The 18227-nt window shown below is 39.7% G+C and overlaps 1 protein-coding gene across 1 annotated transcript in view; it reads right to left on the bottom strand.

Moving 5' to 3' along the window:
* Positions 1-18227, bottom strand: part of LOC126359502 (ubiquitin-protein ligase E3C) — a 199414-nt gene that overhangs the window by 98776 nt on the left and 82411 nt on the right. The window contains exon 7 of the mRNA XM_050007636.1: positions 13734-13909. Within this exon, the coding sequence (XP_049863593.1) occupies positions 13734-13909 (176 nt within the window). The remainder of the gene's footprint in view (positions 1-13733; positions 13910-18227) is intronic.

Genomic DNA, 18227 nt, shown 5'->3' with positions numbered 1-18227 from the left:
CAAAAATAGTGTGCATTTCTTTTGGAGCGAGCCTCGTACATTCACCTTGCAAATATAAATAATACATCAAATGAAAGAGCAACTCAAACAGTTTTGTTTGTATACCTGTACGCAAAGGGAAGAGACTGGAACGACCAAGAGTGACTGAAGAACAAGCTGAACAACTGAGAGCCTTCCACACCTAGCACCAAGAAATCAGTTTGGATGGCCAGTCATGATTCATCATTTCCAGTGATGTCTCTGTGGAGACCTTTAAGGAGATGCTTACAACTATGTCCTTATTGTCTGTCATTGTTACTAGCTGTAAAAAGTTTACAGCATACAGTTTGTATGTCCACTTTCCAAATGAAACGCTGCTGCACGAGGATGAAGATAATCTGAATAGTGTCGTCTTCGGTGATGACAGTTCGCCTAAGTGAACACTTCTAGGAAAAACTGTTTCAGCAGCTCTTTCATTTGATGTATTATTTATAACTTTAAGTTGAACATAGTAAATGCTACAAAGCCTTAGAACCCGTACATTCATTTTGAAATACCCTGTATTATTTTCAAATGAGCACTTGGGTGCCTTCTAATCTAAATAAATAGGATGATGAAAAGGACACAAAGAAAATGATGACAACTAAAAACGTCTGAAGCAAAAGAAAAGCTACAATGAAGAACAGAGGGATGAAAAAAGGGGAACTGAAAGTGAATCTGGGGTAGATTGAAAGATGGAGCCACCAATTATTTCTCTGAAATTCAAAAAAGAAAAAGAAAAAAAATTCCACAATCTCACCAATGTCTTTACATGTCCCAGACTACAATCTTATACAACCCCACCCCCCTTTCAGTCAAACATGAAATGCTTTGCTGGCGCTCTCCTAGCTACTAACAATGGTGGACCAAGCTCTGCATGTGGACCTCATTACTACTGAGTGACTTAAGCAACTCTAGCAAGACTGATATACGTATAATACTGTAAGTTTCACTTTCTGTAACAATCGGTGCATTTCCTTTCTGTCACCAACTTAGTGAATACCCTGATACCCAAATAGCTGTCATTAAATGTGCACTAACATATAATTCACCACTAAATAAATCCACACAAAAGCCAGGGAACAGAATGGCAATGCTGAGTGAAGTGGTACACTGTCTCTTGTTACTGCATAACTCCCCTCTTCTTGCCTTCATACAAGCACACCATACTTTAGAAAGCGATGGTCAACATGGTATTTAGGGTCATTATCATAACTGCTTTGTGTGAAATATGCTGCTAATTGTTAAATACACACTGCCATGTTTCTCCAACAGTCTGGGATATATGAACACAGCACATACAAATGCTTAATACGTTCAATGTGATTGTTTCTACCGACAGAGTTTCTCGTCTATATCAAGACGATTTGAGTTTTACACAATAGTATCTGTACAACAGAGTGGTTCATATTCAAGATTGAATTTCTTTTTTTTCTTGTGTGTGCTACCCTACAGTTTGGTTTTATTGCACAAAAAGCTGAGTTTTATGTAATTTAGGCTCAGTGGAAAAAAGGGTAAGTGTTTAACCCTTGGCCTAAACCTTGGGGCAGAAAACAAGAAATCACATAAAAATCTTGTTTATATTTTATACCAAGTAGTATTGTTGAGAAGTAGCTGATTAACCAGGAGATTTATTAGTAACACCATAATAATTAATACTGTTGTATTACTTTCAATAATAGACTAAATAATGCTACTGTGTTCAATTTTGTGAAACAAATATGATTAGAAAATCTCTTGACAAAATTTTCTTTGTTAATATCTCTTTTTCATGCTCTGAAAACTTACAAACGCAACCTGAATCACATACTGCTTCTGTTGCTGATTTCTATAAATCAAGAGCTTGACAGCTCACTCAGTGAGTCATCAAAAAATTTCAGATTAATGATTTAAATTGGTCAAAATTTAATTTTCTTGTTACTAAGGCGGATCTGTTTTATGAAACTTGTCACTAAAATCAAACCTGGAAAGAAAGACTCTCACTTTATTACAAGCTTGTTGATTCATATAAACTTACTGATTCATACTTGTATCTCTCTAATGTTTTCATCTGATAATTCTACCTCATGAATCACTGTAATCAGCATTTTCTTTCTTACTTTTTTTTCAAAAGAGAAATTACAAATGAAGATGGCCATAGCAGCATACTGAAAAAGGTGAAAGGTACTATAAATTATTTTTTTTCCATTTTTTTAAGGCCACACACAAGATATGATGATTGACAAGCTGGTATTTATAAGGTTTTGAAATAATATCATTCAAACACAATGATATGGCTTTACAAATGGGGTACAGAATTGTGCCTTCAAATCCTGATTCATGTAAAATATAAATATCACAAACTTATTTATCTTCTTGTGGTCACATTTAAGTTTATCATAGTATGTAACCATTCCCAAACAATAAGTAGCTTTCGCCAACCATCTTGCGTAACAGACAGTACCTGGAACATGGAAAGATACTCCACGAGATGCTGCTTCAACATGGGTAATTAGAGGTTGTTCTAATCTTTCAACATAATTCTCCCTAGAATGTTGTTCTCTCAGTTTACCTTATACCAAATTGAGGATTTAACATGTATTAGCCTCTGCCATGTGTTCACTGAGACATCAGCACGGAATTTAAGTTTGAAATCCATTAATATTTCCAGTATGATCAGACATGTTTCTCTACAGCTCATATTTTCCTCAAAGACACACCTGAAAATGATTTAATGTATCTGATTGAAGAAAGGTAAGTACAACAGTTTCTTTGCCAGAACATTTTAAACCAAAGCACATGCACCTCTAAAAGATATTTGATGCAGCTCTGGTCCAGCCATCCATGTAATACAAGTGGCAAGCAGCAGCAGCAGCAGCAGCAACCTCCACTGTCATTGGTATTAGCACACACTGTTTGGTTCACATTTTTGCTTTTCTTACAACCTTCTGTCAAAAAGTGAGTATTGTCTGCGTGTTTACCTAACTGAATAGTGACTGTTTTCGTTTAAAGTCCCCATATTTATTTCCTGCATAATTTAATTGACCTGAGTCTGTAGTGTAGTATCACATTGCGATTTACTGCTACTGTTACATAATTCACTTTGAATTTGTGACTGTTGTGAACAGTAAGTGATTAGTCAGTCTACATCCAGCTACAGTCACAGGAGGAGCAGCCAGCAGCAGCAGTTTAATTAATAAACATCATTTAGTTTATGAGTTCTGCTGTCTTTAGTACCATTAGGGACTGTAATTGCTGCATTTTGTTGAAGCTGCTTTTGTGACCTCTCTCTCATAACTCTAGGTGGTGCTAACTTCAATCGCACAGACTGAGGCTGTTGCCAATGGGTATCACTGCACGGGGCAAAATGTGTGACCAAAGGGGGCCCAGTTATTGCCTGCACCGAGGTTGACCCTCACTCCCGGTCGATTGGTGAGTCATTTTGAAGTGTGTCAGGCAGCAAAAGACTTCCCAGAACACTGATCAAAAGGTCTGCCTGGTTTGCCTGACAAACAGCTTTCAGGCACTATCTGTGACTGATAAAGATGCTGAAACAAATCCAGTCGCTACCCGGTTTCACAGGAAATCTCTCGGCCTATAAGACAAGGGCATTTACAGATCATGGAATTCTGATGTTTGGAGGTATAATGTTAAATGTATAACATATCCCTTAGGGTCATATGGCTGGCAAGAAGGGGAAGAAGTCCTAGATGCATTCTGCATACTGGAGGTAGTCATCCCAGATCTGGAACAGGTCCTCCCAGATACCATAAAGAGCACAGGGTGCAGCCAACTGCAGGTGGTGCCTCATGTCAGTGCCAGTGATGTGTGGCACTTTGGATTTCAAGAGATTCATGTTCTTGGCAGTTATTTTAAGCACTAAAGACTGTGTCTAGTTTGTGAGATGAAGGCAGAGCTCACCATCTGTAGCATCATCAACAGGACTGATTGCTGACCTATGGTACACAGTCGAGTGGAGTTTTGGAACGAGAGGCTCAGATAGCTCTGCAACTGTGTAAGCTTCAGATCCCTTGACTTGCACAATATGGTGGTAGGCTATCAGGTTCCTCTTAATAGGTCAAAGGTCCATTGCACACAGGATGTGGCCACATAGGAAGCGGGAACAGTGTGCAGCAGACTGGGCAGCTTTTTAGATTAGAAAGTCTCAAAAAGTACGAAACAGGCATTAACCTCAAAGGGTGCAGCTCAAATTCAGAATAAGGGTAGATTAGGAACAATTGGTAAATTGTGCAATGACCATATATGGCCATATTAGTGTGATCCTGAGCAGTGTACTGCAGCATCACTGATGGTGGGCAAGTGTGGATGTTGTTACTGCAATAATTCAACAAGGCCAGTGCAATGTTGTGAGGCAGGTTAGCTTGCTGTACTCAGTGGTATTGCACCGACTAGTAGTGCAGCAAGGCATAAAGCAGACTTTCACACTGACAGTGGCAGTGGTGTTTTAAGATATGTGACTCGTAGGGAAACATATACATAAGGATCCCACAGCTGATTATAAATAGTGGTCATCTTTTAATAGATTTATTGTAAGTCTCACAGCCAAACCCTCCCTGGACTTAGTGCCACGGCATGATTGGTCACTCACCTCATCTACAGCAGCATAGCCTAGTGCCATGGCGGAGCTGGCCACACCAGGTCACCTCCAGCAGCACAGTCGATTCCTGCTGAAGGGGCAGCGAGTCACTTCGTATGCACATCAGCCACCATCTGCCAACGCCGGACAGGGTCTCAGTGCAGTGGTCACCCTCCACCATGATGTCAAAGAATACCATTCACACACTGCAGGCATGGGGTTCACACAGCCAACTTATGTACCAAGGACTCCACCATGGTGTAGTACCACGTCGGCAACAAAGGGTGTGCAAGCAATCAGCCCAGCCGATCACAAACCCAGTGTATCAAGTGAGTGTCAATAAAATGACCTGATACATTTGGAGCTGCCTTTCTCTGGAGCCAGCTGGAATCCAACCTTGCCCTTACCATCACACCACACCATCCTGACTCATAGCCACCCCACCTTGGACCAGAGGGGCACTATAGTTTGGTGTAAGAATTTGAAGAATTGTCTTCACATAGCAGAGCATATGGACCAAGACCTACTGTGTCAGCTTGGTGTGGAGACTGATGAACTATTTGGTTACGTTGTTGAGAGTGTAATAGACAAGGAAGTGCGGTTTAATTGTCATTGTAACTTTAAGGTTACTTCATTTAGGCTGAAGGAGCTGGCTGACTTAGTGGAGTTTAAAGGTAATGGTAGTGAACAATATTTGGTGCCTGTAAGATGCATGCACTGTAACTTACTTGGTCATGATGCATAGAGTCAGTGCCTTTAACCCATCACACAGGTCAGCAATAAGGTCATATTGCAAGGCAGTGAGATAATCTAGGTGGCACATGATATGAAAGTAAGACTAATTTGCAGTGATCTTTTGGAATTGTAATTAATCTTGTTTTGTTGTATTACTGTGGGTAATACACAGTAAGAGTGTCACAGTGGCAGAGTCAGACACAAAAAGTGTCTTGGAGCCAGAAGCAGTACAGATATTGTTAGAATGCGGCTGATGGCAAATAATACGCATCTAAATGGGCAGTTGGGAGATGGACAGTTAGCAGTGCTTCAGGTACTGCAGCATGAGGTGGATCCAGCTGCCACAGAACTCTTTGTCCTCTGTCCTGGGCAATCATCAGAGGATGTACGATCATTCTTAGAGGACCTTAAAACATCGGCAGAGATGAGTGGTTGGATGGATAGTCAGTTGTGTGTACCAAAATTGTGGCTAGTGGGGGAAACAAAAACATACTATGAGGTGTATGGAACAGTTAAAGGATGCAGCAAGCTTTGGACAGTTAGGGAAAGGATTTTTGCAAAGGTATAAGAAACAGAACAGTACAAGATATTTTCAGGAACAGTTGATTTCTACTGAGAAGAGGTATGGGGAAACTGTAGAAAATTTTGCAGATCAGATAAGGAAATGTAATGAAACCAAATACAAGTTAGGGCAGAGTGACGCAGCAAATGCAGTTTTGTTGCAAAAAGTTGAGCAAAAGGTGCTTGGTGATTTTCCAAGGGGATTAACATTGGGCATATCAAGGAGGATGCATAAGGTGCACCAAAGGATCTGTAGTCTGCTATTAAGTTAGCAATGGAGTATCTTTTGTAAACATTAAGTATTACAGGTACAGAAAGAAAGGGCATTTCCATGGCAATGTTGCCAGCACCAGGAATGTAGAGGAAAAGTATCGGAGGAGAATTTGGCCAATGTACATAGGGGTGGACGAGATGTTGGTAAGCAACTGTTAAATGCAAGAGGCAACACGAAGTCCACCTAACAGTGTTCCCTGTTAAAAATGGATGCAACAAATACATTAGCAGATGTGGAGCAGGCATTAAAAGATGTAAGACGTAAAGAGAGTAAGTTTTTTTCGGGCACAGGGATGCATATTTCAGTTGTCAGCAGAGACTTAGTGGGACAATGGCAGTGGAAACTGTCACACTATAGGTTACAATGGGGTCAGAGATAATGATGTTGGACTGTTGACTTCAGCGCATGTCAATTTTCATATAGAGACTGTCTGATTTTAGCAGTGTGTAAAGGTAGTACCACATGTGTGAGAGGGCTACAGAACGTTTTTGGTGTTAAGACTTTTTGCAACGCACAGTAGAACATAGTGGAATTATATTTCAGCTAGGGAAAACTGCTGCCAGCATAGAACTGTCGTGAGGGGCTCTAGAATATTGGACACACCAGTTAAATAGTGTACTATTCCACCAAGGCTCTATTTGCATGAATGTGTGGCAGGTGGCACTGGAAAGTCACTTTGGGTTAATGTAGAGCTAGCTCTACCCGCAGATATGTTGATATGTTGTGTTTTGTAGTGTTTGGAGGAAAACAATACACTGGATCCAGCAAGTTGTTTTGTTAAGAAAAGTATTTTATGTGTGCATGAGGTAGAGTGGGAGAGTAAACACAGATAGTGTTTAACTTCAAAGAAATAATATTGATAGCAATTGAGAGATTTATACCAAATAAACCAGTAAGAGAAGGAACTGATTCCTCATAGTACAAAAAACAGGTCAGAACACTGTTGCAGAAACAATGTAAAAAGCAAGCCAGATTCAAATAGAAGCAAAATCCCCAAGATACGAGATCTTTTACAGAAGTGTGAAGTTTAGCACGGACTTCAATGTGAGATGCTTATAATAGTTTCCACAACGAAACTTCCTCTTCAAATCTGGCAGAAAATACAAAGAGATTTTGGTTGTATGTAAAGTATGCTAGTAGCAAGACACAATCAATGCCTTCTCTGTGCAACAGAAATGGAAATACTATTGATGACAGCACTGCTAAAGCAGATATACTAAATACAGCCTTACGAAAGTCCTTCACCAAAGACAACAAAGTAAGTATTCTGGAATTCAAATCAAGAACTCTGCCAACATGAGTAAGTTAGAAGTACATATATTTGGATAATGAAGCCACTTAAACCACATAATAAAGACTAGTCTTCCAATCCAGATTTTATATCAATTACGTTTCTTTCAGAATTTTCTGATATAATGGTACCAAACTTAGCTAATATAATGGTTCCAAACTTAGCTACTGAACACAGCCACTCACTTCACAAAAGACGCATACATAAAGAATGGAGAGTTGCACAGGCTGAACAAATACTCAAAAAAAGAAATAGGAGTAATGTGCTGAATTACCACCCATATTACTAATGTTGATTTGAAATAGGAGTCTGGAACATATATTGCATTCACTCAAATAAAATGATCTGTTGACACATAGCCAGCACACATTCAGAAAATATCGTTCCTGTGAAACACAAGAAGCTCTTTTGTCTGACGTAATAATGAGTGTTACTGACACAGAATCTCAAAATGATTCCATATTTCTAGATTTCTACAAGACTTTTGACACTGTTTCCTCACAATCAGCTTCTAATCAAATTGTGTGCTTCTACATCTACATCTACATTTATACTCAGCAAGCCACCCAATGGTGTGTGGCGAAGGGCACTTTACATGCCACTGTCAATACCTCCCTTTCCTGTTCCAGTTGTGTATGGTTCACGGGAAGAACGACGGCCGGAAAGTTTCTGTGTGCACTTCGATTCTATCTGATTTTACATTCGTGATCTCCTCGGGAGGTATAAGTAGGGGGGAATCAATATATTCGATACCTCATCCAGAAACGCACCCCCTCGAAATCTGGACAGCAAGCTACACCGCGATGCAGAGTGTCTCTCTTGCAGAGCCTGCCACTTGACAAAGCCTGCAGAGCCTGTATCTAATATTTTCTGGGTCTCATGAACAAATAAAGCGAGTTGGGTCTCTCACAATTGCTGTTTCCGGAATCCATGTTGATTCCTACAGAGTAGATTCTGGGTTTTCAGAAATGACATGATACGCGAGCAAGAAACATGTTCTAAAATTCTACAACAGATCGATGTCAGAGATAGAGGCCTATAGTTTTGTGCATCTGCTCGACAACCCTTCTTGAGAACTGGAACTACCTGTTGTGCTCTTTTCCAATCATTTGAAATGCTCTTTTCCAATCATTTGAAACCTTCCATTCCTCTAGAGACTTGCGGTGCCTGGCTGTTCGAAGAAGGCAAGTTCTTTCGCGTACTCTGTGTAGAATCGAACTGGTATCCTGTCAGGTCCAGTGGACTTTCCTCTGTTGAGTGGTTTCAATTGCTTTTCTATTCCTGGGACACTTATTTCGGTGTCAGCCATTTCTTTGTTCGTGCGAGGATTTAGAAAAGGAACTGCAGTGCGGTCTTCCTCTGTGAAACAGCTTTGGAAAAAGGTGTTTAGTACGAGGGCTATCCACAAAGTATGTTACGTTTTGGAATTAAAAATAAATAAAATATTGGAATTTTTTTAGTTATATACAGGTGAAAGCCACACTTAAATACTACTTTTCTACATAGTTGCCATTTAAATTAAGGCACTTATCATAGCGATGGACGAGCTTGGAAATTCCTTCATCGTTAAATTCGGCCGCCTGCGCAAGAGATCTTTCACGCGTCTAGCAATATGGGTTGGAGTGCCATCCTGCATAAACATCGTACATTCCAGCAGGTGTTTATCAGCCAGGCTGGGGATGATGCGATTCTGTAAGATATCGGTGTACCTCTCACCCGTCACGGTAGCAGTTACAAAACCAGAATCACGCATTACCTCGAAGAAAAAAGGCCTGATAATGGTATATGTGGTAAATCCAACCCATACCGTGACTTTCTCATCGTGCAATGGAGTTTACAAGACAGTTCTAGGATTTTCAGTAGCCCAAATTCTGCAGTTGTGAGGGTTGACAGACCCTCGGAGCATGAAATGAGCTTTGTTGGTCCACAACACGTTACTCAACCAATTGTCACTTCCGCCATCTTTTGAAAGGCCAGACCACAAATTCCCTCCGCTTCACTAAATTGCCAGGTAACAGTTCATGATGCCGATGGATTTTGTATGGATAGCATCAGAGGATACACCTAAGCGCCAACCAAACAGTAGTGTATGGCATGCCGGTGCGACATGCAACTGCACAAACACTGACTTCCCTGTGCATAGACAAACCCGCTACAGTCTCCATTTCTTCCTGAACTGTCTCAGCAGCATTACGCCTTGTGCTCGGTCTATCATCTAAACAACCCGTGGCTTCAAACTTCGAAATCATTCTCCCCACAGCTGCATTTGTCAACGAACCTTTACCTTTTCAAATCCCCTTCCTATGGCAATAGGATCGTAACACTGAACTAGCACATTCCCCATTCTTATAATACAGCTTCACTAAAAGCGCCTATTCAGGAAACATCAACATGCTGCAACTGCTGGCACATCTAATTCCCTCTCTCATTACAGCTCCTTTTATACATGATTGTCGTGCGCAGCCACTGACATTTTGCTGTCCTGCGCCATCTGTCGGACATTCTGTGACCTTCTAATAAAACCCCATGTCATTCCAAGCATGTGGGTCAATTTTTACCTCTCTATCTACATTATTCTGTGGTTTATTAAGTTTTCAAATTTATACTGACTTTTTGATCACCCGGTAAGAACATAATTTATTGGATTACTCAGTTTTATATTTGCTTTAATTTCGCCTCTTCACAACTACCACTATTCACTCTGAAGCTCTCTTAGTCAAGCAACTGTTGACTGATTTCCCGTGTCAACTCCTTTAAGCCACTGAATGATCATATTCTGACTGCCTACTTCAACAGCAATGGTCTTAAAAGCATTAGCATGTGCTCCAAATCACTGAAAGAAATCTGATTCTTTTCTTGTGAATTCCTGTTGTGCTTCCGGCATTGAAGATAAAATTTTCTATGACGTTAGCTCACGCCAAGTTAGACATCAATTTCTTCTACATGACTGACTTGCAAGGCCTCTTCTGGGGTATTATTCAATATCTTCTGGTTTTCTAAGTTATCTGAACACCTTCAGTGACAATGGCCATGAAAGCCAGTATATCTTTGTAATTGCCTCTGTGTTGATTCAAAACTTTTAATGATGGTATGCAGTTTATCAACTCTTGTTCTAAAGGTATCAGATAGATTATATAATGGTAAGACAGAGATTTAGGAACCAGGTTTTAAGTTGTAAGACATTTCCAGGGGCAGATGTGGACTCTGACCACAATCTATTGGTTATGACCTGTAGATTAAAACTGAAGAAACTGCAAAAATGTGGGAAATTAAGGAGATGGGACCTGGATAAACTGAAAGAACCAGAGGTTGTACAGAGTTTCAGAGAGAGCATAAGGGAACAATTGACAGGAATAGGGGAAAGAAATACAGTAGAAGAAGAATGGGTAGCTCTGAGGGATGTAGTAGTGAAGGCAGCAGAGGATAAAGTAGGTACAAAGACGAGGGCTGCTAGAAATCCTTGGGTAACAGAAGAAATATTGAATTTAATTGATGAAAGGAGAAAATATAAAAATGCAGTAAATGAAGCAGGCAAAAAGGAATACAAACGTCTCAAAAATGAGATCGACAGGAAGTGCAAAATGGCTAAACAGGGATGGCTAGAGGACAAATGTAAGGATGTAGAAGCTTATCTCACTAGGGGTAAGATAGATATTGCCTACAGGAAAATTAAAGAGACCTTTGGAGAGAAGAGAACCACGTGTATGAATATCAAGAGCTCAGATGGCAGCCCAGTTCTAAGCAAAGAAGGGAAGGCAGAAAGGTGGAAGGAGTATATAGAAGGTTTATACAAGAGCGATGTACTTGAGGACAATATTATGGAAATAGAAGAGGATGTAGATGAAGACGAAATGGGAGATACGATACTGCGTGAAGAGTTTGACAGAGCACTGAAAGACCTGAGTCGAAAGAAGGCCCCCGGAGTAGACAACATTCCATTAGAACTACTGACGGCCTTGGGAGAGCCAGTAATGACAAAACTCTACCAGCTGGTGAGCAAGATGTATGAGACAGGCGAAATACCCTCAGACTTCAAGAAGAATATAATAATTCCAATCCCAAAGAAAGCAGGTGCTGACAGATGTGAAAATTACCGAACTATCAGTTTAATAAGCCACGGCTGCAAAATACTAACGCGAATTCTTTACAGACGAATGGAAAAACTGATAGATGCAGACCTCGGGGAAGATCAGTTTGGATTCCGTAGAAATGTTGGAACACGTGAGGCAATACTGACCTTACGACTTATCTTAGAAGAAAGATTAAGAAAAGGCAAACCTACGTTTCTAGCATTTGTAGACTTAGAGAAAGCTTTTGACAATGTTGACTGGAATACTCTTTTTCAAATTCTAAAGGTGGCAGGGGTAAAATACAGGGAGCGAAAGGCTATTTATAATTTGTACAGAAACCAGATGGCAGTAATAAGAGTCGAGGGGCATGAAAGGGAAGCAGTGGTTGGGAAAGGAGTGAGACAGGGTTGTAGCCTCTCCCCGATGTTATTCAATCTGTATATTGAGCAAGCAGTAAAGGAAACAAAAGAAAAATTTGGAGTAGGTATTAAAATTCATGGAGACGAAGTAAAAACTTTGAGGTTCGCCGATGACATTGTAATTCTGTCAGAGACGGCAAAGGACTTGGAAGAGCAGTTGAACGGAATGGACAGTGTCTTGAAAGGAGGATATAAGATGAACATTAACAAAAGCAAAACGAGGATAATGGAATGTAGTCAAATTAAATCGGGTGATGCTGAGGGAATTAGATTAGAAAATGAGGCACTTAAAGTAGTAAAGGAGTTTTGCTATTTAGGAAGTAAAATAACTGATGATGGTCGAAGTAGAGAGGATATAAAATGTAGACTGGCAATGGCAAGGAAAGCGTTTCTGAAGAAGAGAAATTTGTTAACATCGAATATAGATTTATGTATCAGGAAGTCCTTTCTGAAAGTATTTGTTTGGAGTGTAGCCATGTATGGAAGTGAAACATGGACGATAACTAGTTTGGACAAGAAGAGAATAGAAGCTTTCGAAATGTGGTGCTACAGAAGAATACTGAAGATAAGGTGGATAGATCACGTAACTAATGAGGAGGTATTGAATAGGATTGGGGAGAAGAGAAGTTTGTGGCACAACTTGACTAGAAGAAGGGATCGGTTGGTAGGACATGTTTTGAGGCATCAAGGGATCACAAATTTAGCATTGGAGGGCAGCGTGGAGGGTAAAAATCGTAGAGGGAGACCGAGAGATGAGTACACCAAGCAGATTCAGAAGGATGTAGGTTGCAGTAGGTACTGGGAGATGAAGCAGCTTGCACAGGATAGAGTAGCATGGAGAGCTGCATCAAACCAGTCTCAGGACTGAAGACAACAACAACAACAACAACAACAACATGCAGTTTATCAACTCTTGTTCTAGAACATGAGCTTTTTCTAACCTTCGAACCCCACACAGTTCATCTGGTGGCTTGAGGCACAATTAATTTACATACCACAAATTGCAAGAAGAAATCAATGTTTGTTTGATAAATGGGCATTTACTCCCAATTATTTCATACATGTAAAACCAAGTAAATATATTACCTCCTGCAAGTGAACTGAAAACGCAAACACTGTTCATGCTACAAATGTTGCCTTTCCTTGAAAGTAAAAGATAGTTGGGTTGGGACGTGCAGAGAAAAGGTTGAGCTTGGTTTGCTCCACTCTCCCTCTACTTGTCTTGGGGGTGACTGAGCCACTGACCTGCCATGCTAACCAGCTCATGTGATCTGTGAAATGTGAATTCATTCATTTAAGAAAAAAGTAAGTAAACAATTGGCCTAATTAGACAATCAATCAATTAATCATGTAGATGTAATACTTTGTGAAGCTCTCTCTTTCTGGATTTTCTGTTTTTGAAGGCCCAAGGGTACTCTTTCCCCACATCCTACTAAGCCCAAATTTCATACAGCTCTTTCTTGCATAGAATGGTACAGCAACATTATTCAAGAAAAATTATCAGTAACTTTTAACAATGCCATACATGAATTACTCCTATGTACATAATCAATATATACTGCAGTTAAATTTTCACTTTTTATTTTTATTTCTGGTAATACTAGTACCGTGACCAAGTACACTAAAACTACAGAAAATGCGGGACATGATGCTGATAGTGGACAACAGAGGGGCTGTATCTTTATTTGCAATATGAGGGAAACAAGGCAAGGTGGTTAACTATTAAATTTTAGTCATAGCAATAGCTGCAAAATCATAATGTTTCTCACATTCAGCAATGATTACAGACCCGCATTTCCTGTGCATCTGCACCTTCATGGTCCATCTCTTCTGCAGAATCATCAGAGGCACTGTCATCCAATACTCCTTGATTCCGAGTTAATGCAGTGAAGTTCTTTGTAAGAGCAGCCAAAATTTGCAAGTATCCAAGCAACAGGAGGTGTTCCTCATCATCTCTCCCTGCAACTAAGATACATAATGTTTTTATCTTGTAATAAAATTTTATTAACTATGGTACATAATATACAGATTGTGCAGGGCTCAGAATAACAAAAACAGGAAAAAGTAAGTTACAAAAAGTAAAATGAAACTGGTACAAAGCATCGAGTTATAATAGGAAAAAGTCATCCTGGAATGATACAGGTACAGAATAGAATTTAAGAAATGGTATACTGTGTAATGCAAGATTCCAGATTTGCAAAAATGAACAACACTCCTTAAGGCTAGGAAGAAGTAATACAAAAATGAATAATAAGTAGTTATTAGAGGATTCAGATGGCTATCTTTTTGCAGTGGCAGTACTTATAAATATCAGGCAGTACATATCTCAGATTTCAAAGAGTTTCAGCATACTAATGGTGTGCTACTCAAAAGTAACTATGTTACTGAGGTTAGAGTCAGAGACCAATCAGAAGAAACTATGTTATAAGATTTAGGTCACCACATGTCCAATGTCTAAGAAACTGCAGTAAAAGGACACTTTGATGGATCCATTTATCCATTTATTAATACATAAAACAAACCCAACCTAGAAGTTTTCAAGAAATCAAAGGACTAGTGATTTCTATCAGTTGCAGACATATGAAGGTCTCCCAGAAAGTAATGCACCAACCCACCCCCACCCCCCTCTCCCTCCCAAACCTCTCATCTCTCTTCAGCCGACAACAATAGTGTGAATGTAAAACTTTAAGCATGCATTATGTGTAGTTTCCAAAGAGGGTCCACAATTTTCCCTTTCCTATGACAAAGTTCAGCTGTAGCAATGTTTCCAAATGGTGTCTGCAAGTGATGTATGTTACAATCAGTGTTTCATCATTGAGTTTCTCTCTGTCAGAAAAAGAAATGGATGGGAACAATCAAACATCGGTGTGCTATTTATGGAGCATTTCCAGTTGACAGTTGTACAGTTAGTCACTGAGCAAATAGGATGAAGCTTTTATGGGAAGGCAGTTCGTAGAGCTCCAAGATTTACAGTGTTTGGAGTGGCCACCCACAGCTGCCATGTTGCAGCACACTAATGTTCTCATTAGTGTAGATTGCCGCATTACCACCCGGCAGTTGGCACTGCTGCTGTCAACTTAGGGGATGCCTGGCCTCACATAAGTTTAATAACTTGCGAACACATCACGAAACAGCGTTCGACAGTGTTACCTCATCCACTCTCGAGTGCTGACCTCACTTTCTCGGACTTCTGCCTGTATGGGCCATTAAAGGACAGTATTTGAAGATACATTTTGAGGATGATGAGGAAGTGATTCATGCTTTGTGACCAGAACAAGGACTACTACCAACAGGGAATACACACCCTTATATCTTGCTGGAGGAAGGCTATACAACAGGAAGAAGATTACATAGAAAAATAAGAAATGTAGAAGAAATAGCATTCTTTCTTGCATGTAGAATTTTCTGTGTTGAATAAATAACTGTTGAAGAAAGTAAGTGGAACATTACTTTAGGAGTGACCGAACTTGAAGGTGGCAAAATGGGGTAGAACCTGTGTTCGGATCACCATCAATTTCCATTCATAAGGGTTCAAATGCACTTCTTGCAGTTTTCTTTTGCAATTATATGCATGGTACATACAAAAACTAACTGCCAACAGAAGTGTCTTAGTAAACATAAATAATGTTTGTTGTCCATCACACACACTCTTTGGGAAATGTGTGCAAGCAGGTAGCTCCAATGTACTTGGCACAGAAAATTTCTGTGCTTTTCTGAACTTATGATGAATTCCACGCATTGTGAAGACTTAATTTGTGCACGTGTCATCTTGTTTCATTGCTGAGTATCCTAATCATCCACTGTGTATACACTTCACAGTTCTTGAGAACCTGTATAACACAAGAGAAGATCCACAACTGACATTCTATACCAAAAGGCAAAACTTTTAAAGAAATGCACTAGCTTTAATGAATTATGTTGTTAGTGTGTGTCACATCATCATCATCATCATCATCATCATCATCATCAAATACATCTTTGGACAGATGACATGAGTACAGATCTGCAATAACTGATGTAATCCACTTTAAACACCTTTACAAACTTTTACACATTTCTTAAGCTAATGAACCTGTTTTAATATCTCACCAACATCTTCCTCTGACTTTGAGTATTTTTTCCTTCAATGGCAATACTCTTGTACCTGCTAAATGTTCTTTCATGGCATACAAAGTTAAAGTGGTTCCACCTTATTTCAAGTGTGCTTCTCACTGTGCACATGAGGTGCTCTGTTAGCACATGCTGTAACATTCTCAAAATATAAATCTTTCATCTGTAGGAGTATGAAATGCTTGGAATGTTCACTTTATGTAAAATTGTGAATTCACTGTTACTCTTTGTTCATATTTTTAAGACTTCACATGAAAGATTTATAAAATGCTCCAAAAAAATTCACAGACACTGCCTGCAGGGAGCAAAGAGATCGCCGGCCGAAGTGGCTGTGTGGTTCTAGGCGCTGCAGTCTGGAACCGCGAGACCGCTACGGTCACAGGTTCGAATCCTGCCTCGGGCATGGATGTGTGTGATGTCCTTAGGTTAGTTAGGTTTAACTAGTTCTAAGTTCTAGGGGACTAATGACCTCAGAAGTTGAGTCCCATAGTGCTCAGAGCCATTTGAGCAAAGAGATCATCTTATAATGAAACCATCATCTTACATTTTTCAGCCTCAGGTCACATAAATACTGTACTGACACAAATCTAGAGCGCACGTACAAGTACTCAAAATTGGAGTGCGCATAATATTCGATGGCACATTAGATTCAAGTAAAAACTTGAATCGCTCACCTATATTTCTTACCCTATGTTATCTGAAGTGGCAAGACATTTATTGAACCCTAGCAAGAAAATACAGGTACGGTATCTGTGGATTAAAGAAAGGATGCTGTAAATCAAATAAGAGATTATTGAGTTAAAAGAGCTGGTATATATTTCCAGTTCTGAATTCTGTTCTCAGGTGTCACAACAAAATTCCTTACTGCCACGAAAGGAAATTTTGTTTAGTCGTTGGTTCAAATACGAGTCTTCTTTTTTTTGGTTGTTTTTTATTTGCTTGTTGAAATTTAGGTGCTGTCCCGTACATTACAACACACTGTTGTACTACTCAATCTCGTTTCATTATTACTGGCCTACTACAGTACTTCACATTGTGTTTGCATTAGGTAATCATGAAATGAAAGGCAAGCAGAGAAGAATATAGTATGAACCTACTTTCAAGTGTAAAGTAATTCTTTATGCTGAAAAATATTGTAATAGAATTGTAGGAAGAGAGTTCAATGTATCTGAGAACAACGTTCACTTATGGAAAAACAGAAATTGAGATTATTTGCAACTACTGCTACTAGAAAGAAATTCACTGGACCTCGCGAAGGAAGACATCGTAACGTTGATGTTAATGTTTTGGAATTCACCCGAGAAATGAGGAAGAATGGGCAACCTATGACCAGTGACACTTTAACAAAAAAAAGCGAAAGCGGTGGCTGCAGCTCTTAATATACTGAAGCAAGAGTTTAAGGCTAGCCGGGGATGGGTTGATTGCTTTGTGAAATGAGCGGGCTTATCTCTGCAACACCGTACAACAACATGCTAAAAACTTCCACAGGATTTCCACAAGAAACTTCAAAAACTTCAGCAGATGTTACCACACTTCAGAAAGAAAAGAATTTTTCAATGGGCCAAACAGGCAATGCTGACAAGACTGCACTGCGGTTTGATATGCCACATAATTACATGACTGATGAGAAGGGTACAAATGTAGTTACCATCAAAATGTTTGGCTGTGAAAAACAGTGCATAACAGTAATCTTGGCAATCACAGCAGATGGGACCAAACTTCCCCCTTTTTTAATCTTCAAGTGAATAACAAGACCCAAGACTCAAAAAAATGAAAAGCTAGTCCCTGATGATGTCATTGTTCAGAATCAAGAGAAGGGATGGGTGAGTGAAACTTTGATGCTTGACTGGCTCCGAAACGTGTGGGAACTCCATCCTGGTGGGCTTTCCAAGCAACCGTCAATGATGTGCCTAGGCACTGTAAAAAGGGATCAACAGATTCAACCTTGCACAAAGAACGGTACAATACATCAAGCGTCACTCTAATTCCACTCAACAGCAAAAAACTTGATTACAACACACCACAACCTTCTATACCACACTGATTGTACCAGGGAATGGCTCTACAGCCTTCTTTCCAACACTGCTGTTATGTATACAAAAAATCACATCCTTCTAAAGCTATATTTTCTAGGTTCACAGGCCAAATTCTGCAATAAAATTTTTCCTCCATT

The sequence above is a fragment of the Schistocerca gregaria genome, chromosome 1, assembly GCF_023897955.1.
Source record: "Schistocerca gregaria isolate iqSchGreg1 chromosome 1, iqSchGreg1.2, whole genome shotgun sequence".
Lineage (NCBI taxonomy): Eukaryota > Metazoa > Arthropoda > Insecta > Orthoptera > Acrididae > Schistocerca > Schistocerca gregaria.
The sequence above is the reverse complement of the archived record's forward strand: the minus strand, read 5'-3'. Positions and strand labels throughout refer to the sequence as shown.